The sequence below is a fragment of the Kryptolebias marmoratus genome, linkage group LG12 (assembly GCF_001649575.2).
Source record: "Kryptolebias marmoratus isolate JLee-2015 linkage group LG12, ASM164957v2, whole genome shotgun sequence".
In the NCBI taxonomy this organism is placed as follows: Eukaryota; Metazoa; Chordata; class Actinopteri; order Cyprinodontiformes; family Rivulidae; genus Kryptolebias; species Kryptolebias marmoratus.
The window spans coordinates 23,702,995-23,711,679 of NC_051441.1; the positions used below are offsets into that span (position 1 = coordinate 23,702,995).

The 8,685-nt window shown below is 35.3% G+C and overlaps 1 protein-coding gene across 3 annotated transcripts in view; it reads left to right on the top strand.

The window, feature by feature from the left end:
- The window catches only part of LOC108245358 (potassium voltage-gated channel subfamily C member 1-like), a 162,387-nt gene that overhangs the window by 150,515 nt on the left and 3,187 nt on the right, over positions 1-8,685 (top strand). The window contains exon 5 of one of the 3 annotated variants that reach the window (XR_001808975.2): positions 3,199-5,921. The exons of 1 other annotated variant lie outside the window; for it this stretch is intronic. Coding sequence is in view for 1 of the 2 variants with exons in the window: in XM_017432207.2 (XP_017287696.1) it covers positions 3,199-3,242 (44 nt within the window). In the remaining variant the exon portion in view is untranslated. The remainder of the gene's footprint in view (positions 1-3,198; positions 5,922-8,685) is intronic. One more of the 3 variants, XM_017432207.2, reaches the window with a different exon arrangement.

Here is an 8,685-nt window from a genome sequence, read left to right on the forward strand (position 1 = left end):
CATAGCTGTTTATCGCACGGATCTTGTTCTTGCCATTGAGCTGGCTTCTCAGGACTTGCCTTATTCGTTGGAGGTATTTGGCTGTGGCTCCTTTCCTTGTGGCCTCATCGAGGTTGCCATTTGCTTGTGGTATTCCCAGGTACTTGTAACTATATATATATATATATATATATATATATATATATATATATATATATATATATATATATATACATATATATATGTATGTGTACATGTGTATGTGTGTGTATGTATGTTTTTTTTTTTGTTATTTAGCATTAAATAATTGTGCAGGTGTAATTTGATTGTTTTTGGAAATATTTTGTTTGTCTTTGACGACCTATATTCAGGTTGGTATTGTTGAGAAACCATGTCTTTAATATTTATTCCTTTCAGAGGAATCTCACCTCACCTTAGTTTCTTTCTGGATCTTTGATGTTGCAGAAAAGACGGACACACAAAACGAGTTCTAGACCAGAGGTTCAATTATCAATTATACATTTATTTAAACATTCAGTTGAATGGAGACAACAACTCACCAACAAGAAGAAACAGCAACATGCTCCAAGTTGTGTCTGAGGTGATTCCCCTTTCACCTCCTTTTTATACTATGAACCACGCCCAAGGTTTTTTGTACACTAACAGCTGCAGGAGCTTGTATTTCCGTCTTAAGGATGGCTACCTAATCTCACTTGTCCCTGTCATGATGTCCTGGAGCCTTCGGCCTCCCTCACCCCACAGACACAGCTTTTCTTTTTTGATTATTTTATCATAAGCTAAGCGTAACCCTATTTTAGCAATCAAAATATCAAAGTTTGATTATACTTCACAGTATGTAGATTAAACATGCTGAGTTTGATCGCAGTTGATCTTCAAACATCAAATTAAAATTTCATAGTAGGTTTTGCAACTTTTGCAACATAGTAAACAGTAGACATAGTAGATGTATGGCTTTTAAATATGTGACTTACGGTTTAGAAGGTACTGGACAAATTGAAAAAATCTCAATGATAGCACACCCCTATAGGCATACTTATCTGAGCATTTTTATGAGCCCCATATGCAAGCACTAGTTAATACCATATAAATATCATCCCAACACTCCTTGCAGTTTAGGCTGCAGTATGACTTATTTATGAAAGAAAAAGAAAAAAAATAATAAAAAAAGAAAACTGAAAAGTTTCTATCAGGTTTCGTAGTCCTTTGGAAGCATGTGTTCATTTGTCTGCCTGAGCTTGGACCGCTAATAAAAAACAGAACAGTTTCAAGAGAGTTTTGTGCTCAGCACGGAAATGCTGTCTTTTGCAGCCGTATTTCCTTTCTTCCACGGGCTTGGACCAATAATAATGAAAAATAGAAAAGTTTCAATAGCTTTCCATGCTCTGTTGGAAGCATGGACAAGCTGCTGGTTTTTAGGTGCGTTCCCTTGGCTATGTGGGTTTGGACCCCTAATAGACATAATAATCACATCATCATCTGAAATATTACTATATCTATTTTTACGGGTGTAAAGCTACATACAGTATATGTCAGTTTTGTTTGTCCCTTGAAAAAACACTTTACTATGCGAGAGGCTTCAAGGTAGTAGACACAGTAAGATTTGTAAACTAATAGCTTCACTACGAAATTAAAACAAAACATGTAATTTCTATATTGTATGATTCATGCAGTTTGAGCTGGAAACATTCCCCTATTGGCCTTTCAATGAATGAAAGGAAATTATTTTGTGTTTACAAAATGTTACAAAAATTTAAAAAACAAGAAATGTTTGTTTCAAAAATGCAGGCTTGATGCAAAACAAAACAAAAATACTTTATTGAATAATATCTCCCAGTGTGAAAATCATAAATAAATTTTTACACTTCTGTGTCTGTGTCTCTTTCCGCTCATCTCTAAACCCAGCCATTTGGGGCAGATGGCTGCTCATTCTCAGCCTGGTTCTGGTTCTGTTGGAGGCTTTTTCTCCTTAAAAGAGTGTTGTTCCTTTCAACTGCTCAGAATGGGGGATTGTGACAAAAGAAGATGAAAAACATTTTGCTACTTTCAATAAATACACAATGTTTTACTTCTGCAATATACTGAATCTGATTGATTTAAAATTGGATTAAATTGTCAGATTTAGTCTTGATTTATTTTGGACTTAATTTGACTGTATAGTATTGCTATAATTTGGACTTGTTACTTTTTGTATAGTGCCTTGATGAGACTTTTGTTGTGAATTGGCATAATATAAATAAATTGAGTTGAACTGAATTGAATGAAACATTCACACCTGGCATTAATGCATAGATGGCAGTTATTAAATGCCTTGTTGCTAATCTGAAGCAACAGAACTACAAATGTTCATTTGCTGTTGTCAAGATGTGGTTAGCTTAGTATATAGCTTGTAGGCAGAGGGAGGGTGGGTGACCATCCATCCATTCATGCATCCATCCATTTTCTGTGTTTACTTAATGCAGTTCAGGGTTGCAGGGGGCTGCTTTTGATCTTCAGCAGTCAAAAAGCCAGAGGTAGGGTTCACCCTGAGCTGGTTGTCAGTCCTTCAAAGAGCCAACACAAAAGCGGACAAGACAAACGACTATTCATGCAATAAAAGAATGATAAATGATCTATTTTATGTAATTTGCTAACACTGTAAAGTAGGTTCTCAGTCTTTCTAATATGGTGATACTGATTTTGGCAAGTGGCAACTACATGTCGTCTGTCAAGGCAGAACTCTAACACATTACTCAGATGCTTTTTATTTAAAATACTTTATTTGTAGGCAAATAAAATTAAATATTTGAACATTTTAGCCTGCACATTCAGTTGAAAGTTTAAAAACAAACCAGAATTTTCATTATTGGCTAAGCTAGACACAACCAGTAACTATACAGTCTTGACACTGATGTATTCTTATATACAAAAACTTTGTTCATATTGTTCATATATTGTTCAACATTTGTTCGTATTAGCTAATATTTTTTGTATGTGGCAGAAGTTTCAGAACTTGCAGCTCAGTTTGTGGGTCTGACTTAATTTTATTGCTGTCAACAGCATTACTACTTGCACTTACCTAAGAGTGACTCAGCTTCCAGTGGCAACATTTGTAGTTTCTCCCTTTTTTGGTCTCTCCCTGTTTTTGTCTTGCCTTTCTCCCCTACCCTGCCCTTCTTCTTCTTTCGTCCATCTTGTCTTTTTTTCGGCTGTGACTGATAGTGGGAGGCACTATGAACGGCTACTGGAGTGACAGCCCATGGTAGAAGAAGAGCAGATGCCAAATGCCCAAGAAGGAGAAGTGAGAGAACACAACAACAAGAACAAACATATGCATTGTAGATGACTGAGACGTCACAGTTTAATCTGTGGCCAGACTTACATCTACCTCTGTACGAAAATGCACACGTCAACATGAATGCACCGTTCTTTACTTTTGCTTGTGGAAAAAAAGTAGCCAAAAGTAAAATGTTTCCCTTTACTTCTGATGTTCAACAATTTGTGTTTAACCATTTTTATTGCATTTTTGTAATTTAAAATCTAAATTGAAGTTAACATTATGTAAATATAATTTTACTTTGAATTTTTGTTCACAGATGTATTTGATTTCCTTCACCCTGTAACAAACCTCAGTCACATGACTTCATATGCAGTACTGAATGTTTTACCACATTCTGGCTGATGTGTTCAGAGAATGGTGACTTCAGTCCTTCAAAAAATTAAACACATAATTGTTGAACACCCCCTGACATTGATCTTTTTTCAGTCAACTCAAAACTTCTTACATTTTTTTAACAATTTGCTGGGGCATTTAAAAAGGTTACCAGTATATTCAAGTCCTGCAGAAATGCTGAACTTGAAATACTGTACATTTTTGCTGAGTGACACCAATCTGATGCTTATTTACAGCTGCAGCTAAAATGTACTTAAATGAACAGAGATTTAGGACTGATAAGGAGAAGGAACTATAAAACCTGATTCTGTTCAAACGCAAATTTTCTAGCAACACCTCTGAGAATGACTTTGACAACAATAATCAATAATAATTTAAATAATTAAGTATTTTCACAAACATGTAAAATAGGTACTTGCACAGGGATTTCAGTATCCCAAGTTTTTACCACAAAAAAACTGTAATTTTTTTACAGTTAGGTTTGTGTACAATCAAAAGATAATAAAGACGTGTCATGTTCTTCAGAAGTGTTGGTACAAAAACCTTTCTTTGATTAAAAGCTGCAATTCATCACTTATGCAACACAGGTAGAAAATTCACAGGGAATCCTGCCCTGCATTCAGCCAATAGGGAAATACTTTTTTCTTCAGCACTATGGGGGCAAATATATTTGTTTTCTGGAACAGCTTTATTTTCTGAGCTCTTTGTTAATGGGAAACAATATATGTTTTTTTAAAAGTTTTTATTGAAAGGTCATTTAAAATGGCATTCCCAGTTATTGTTATGTTGCACCTAAATTATTTGTGTGAAATGTGAAAACATTTTAAAACATTTCCATTATTTTCCTCTTTCCTTCTGTTTCACTTTACTTTTTTTTTTTCTTTTGAGTGTCCAATTCTGACAACTCAGTTTTCTCATAACAATATAAAGTTTGTGTTGCATGGGCTTCCATAACAAGCAATAAGGACTAACATTGTACAAAAGTTTTATATATTTGTTTAAAGCCTAATGAATGTGTATAGAACACTAAGAGAGTGTATGAGTTTAGAAGCATGAGTATACACAAGCAAAAGCATGTAGGAAAAAAACTATATATTTATATTTAGCTTTTTGAAAGCAAAAAGATGTGGGACCGGCCAACATGTTGCATGTCAAAATGCTTTGATGCTATTGGCTGGAACAGCTCAATTTAAGTACTGTAGGGGATAGGTTAGGAAGGGAGTTTATTTCTGCAAGATGGGGGTGGGGGTGGTTTTTCAGGGACAAATATAGCAGCTTTCATACATGGTAGGTTTTAAGATACTTGATTTTTACTTGCTTTTGATGAAGAGCTATTCTAAAAGCACTGCATTTATAAAACATATGCAAACAAGCAGTGATTGTGTACTAATGCAAAGAAATATGAAAAAAATATTTTTTCTGTTATCTCAACTCCTCTTCTGTGAACTACTGAGGGTGAAGTTAATTTTTCCAAGCATGTTATCTGGGGTTATTCTAGTTGAGATGATGAAAGACAAAAACAAAAAAAGTTAAATTATGACATTGGTATACAATGTTGAAAAGTGCAGAATTTTGGAATTGAAGTACTTTGAAGTTGCTTTGAAATCTGTAAAAAAAAAAAATCCTCTTCAGCTGTCAACTTTTGAAGATTATTTTTCAAATTATTATTAATCCAATGATAATAACTGTTCTTCAGCTTCTGCCACTTTTAGGCTGTTAATTTATTTTCCATTTTTACTCATAACTCAGGTATTTTGCTGTAAGTCTCTGCTCCTGTCTTACCATGTTCTTTCAGTCACAGCTTGGACATAAAAAAGAGAGAAAGACTGGAGGACAGAAAAATGTGAACTCTATTGTACATGTCTTTACTAACTGCTGTATTCCCTTATTTCAAAATGCTGTTTTACCTTTGTTGTTCAAATGTGTATCTTGTCTTCTCTTTGTGTCCTCCCCTTGAGTTTCTGCCCTTTTTTAACAATGGCATTTTTACTTTCTGCGAGCCACCAATGTCTCACCCATCCTGAAACCTTTCAAAATCAAAAAAGGAAACTGGAGTACGTTTGCACAAGACAAAAAGAAACGATGGACTCATTAAGGAGGCAGACAGAAAGAAACTGTAAAAGTGATGAAAAAGACCTGAGTAAACTGTACTGGATTGGAAAGAGGGGTACATGATGTTTGCTGAGTGTCTGTCAGCTGAGCAGCATCGCAGTGAGGAGGTGTGGTGATGTGATGAAGGAGGACAAAAAAGATGGAAAAATCCCTTCCTCATGTAAGAAAGTCAACTTCACTGTTTTGTGTCTTTTTGTCTTCCTCACTGTCTTTGTTGTTATGTATTGATGGATATTTTCTTCTTTTTCCTGTTTGATTTTGTTTTTTGTGCCACGATGGTCTCTGTCTGTTCCACGTTTGATTCAAACATCCTTTATAATTCCAGATGAAACAGCCTATTCCACCCTTCACAGGTTAAGGTGAAATGCCGTTTGTCATTAGGGCAAACACAACAGCACCAAAATTAAAGAAATTAGAAGAAACGTAAGGGATGCAGCTAACTGTCTGACAGTTAAAAAAAATTAATCAAATCAAACAAACAAAACTAAAAATTTTTGCTTAACTTAGGTCTTACTTATAAATTTCTTGGGCACACAAGATTTAACCTAGTCCTGGTTGGTTGCAGTTCACAGTTTGTAAAGCTGAATAATGTTATTAATTTTGATTCAAACTTTTACTTTAAAAAATTGGTATCTCAGCAAACTAAAAAGCCTTGTCAGTAATTTCTGTAAAATTAAAATTAATTTGATGTGTGACTTACACAGACAGAGAAAGGCATTGTGTGTTTATAGTGCATGGTATTTCTGCCAAGTGAGCTTTGTCATGATGTCTTTTTCATTTTACTGTAGTGGTATAGTTATAGTTCTTTGTTTTATTTACTGACATGTTCCATCAGTAGAAATAACTATTTTATCATGAACACCACTGAAAAGTACAACTTAGGAACAGCCAATTTATCATTATTTGCCGTCTTTCTTTACATTTCTTTCACTATAGATCTCATAGTGGCCTTTTTGCCAGCAGCATCTTCACGATTTAAAATGTTTCTGTCAAAATAGCTCTACCCTTTTGTAGCCAGTAGTTATAGTTAAAGCACTGTGTTTTATACTTTATTCAAGACCAAAATAAATACAAATGTTAACTTTTGTATACATATATAAATTATCTACGATATAATTTTAATTAGTGATAGCTGATGATTACTTGTATGATTTTGTTTTTGTTTATTCCTTAATAATTTGTATTATTTTTGAGGCATCCTACAAGAATTAATTTCTTCTTTTTAATGAGAAGCATGCAGCCCAACATGTCCCACAGAGAAAGGTTCAGTGTGAGGGAAGGAACCAAAGGCCTTATTAACAACCTATACTGTGACCGCATTCTCTCCACTACATCCGTTTATGACTCATTCTTGATGCATTTCAAAACGCTTATTTAGGTCACATGATACGTTATTGCTAAAAACAAACCCACAAGCAGCAAAATGAGTAAAAAACAAACGTCTCTTGAAGTTCTAGAGAAACAGGCACAGGGCTCCCACTGATTCAGCGGTATGGTGAGTTGTATTCTTTGTGCACTTTTATATTTGTGGTGTCTCTTATTTAAAAAGCATTTTAAACATCGCCATATTGACCAGAGAACATTAGGGGGAGGAGAGGGTGTTATTCATGTTGATAACGCAATACCAGGACGCCAGTACATGTTGGATTTACGTTTATTATGTTTTAAAAAAATACCCCCCATTTTCATGCCGGTCATATCATTTTATTTTGTTGTATTTATCCACCACACCTTTAAAGCCTATTCCCTAAATTCTAGGGTGCTCTGTGGAGAAATTGGGCCATGCCCACCAAATATTGGACTGCAAAGCCAAACGTAAGGCAATGGCGTTGTGTCTGACTTCGCCACGCCGCCACGGCCTCGCCCTCCAGTGAAAACTTTTGAAGCTTTAATGCAAGTCAGACCAACTTGTTATTTGTCATCTGACACAAGATTGACTTGATTAGGTCAAGTGGGGTCAGAGATGTAGCTTTCCAAAAAAAAAAGTGACTTCCTGTCCTGAGGGGGCGGGGCTTTGATGACGTCAGACTATGACCACATAGAATCATCGGGCATCCTACAGGGATGACCAAGTTTGGTGCAAGTCGGGCAATTTGTGTGAAAATTGTAATGTTTCGTTTGCTTCAACGAGTACGCCAAGTTCGCAGCTTAGCCACGCCCCCTAAACATGCTCAAAAACTCACGATTTTGATAACTTTTAATCCCGCATCCTTTAACGGCATACTGACCAAGTTTGAAGCCGATTGCTCAAAATCCCTGCAGCACTTCTATGCTCGGGCCTAATTAAACAAAAACGGTTAGGTTCAGACCACAGCAGCGTTTAGTTCTCTGTATTAATTTTTTTTCTCTGACACAAAATTGTCATTTAACTTTGAACATTTATCTGAATCTCCATATATATATAGATATACACTGTGTTCCAAATTATTATGCAAATAATATTTTCTCAGCTTTTCCAAAATTACTTATATGAAATGCAGTCATTGTAATTTTCCAGTCATCAACTATTAGAGTACAATCGAAAGGTTATTGAACAAACTGCCAATGATAACAGTATATTTTAAAAAAATAAAACACTCAAAATGCATGTTCCAAATTATTATGCTCAGCAGAGTTTTCAACCTTTTCATTTTTATAAAGAACAAAAAAATGGTCATTTGTGACCATTAGCAGGTTATTACAAACTGAAATCAAACAATTTAAGTCAAAACTTAATTCTAGGTCATGTTACATTTGCACATAGGAGCCCTTGTTGGAAAGGAGCTTCTGAACTCTCTCGTCCATTGAATTTGTCAGGTTTTGGATGGTATCTGCTTCAATGGTTTTGCATGAGGACAGAATACCCTCCCAGAGCTGTTGCTTAGATGTGAACTGCCTCCCGCCATCATAGACACTCCTTTTGATGATGCTCCAGAGGTTCTCAA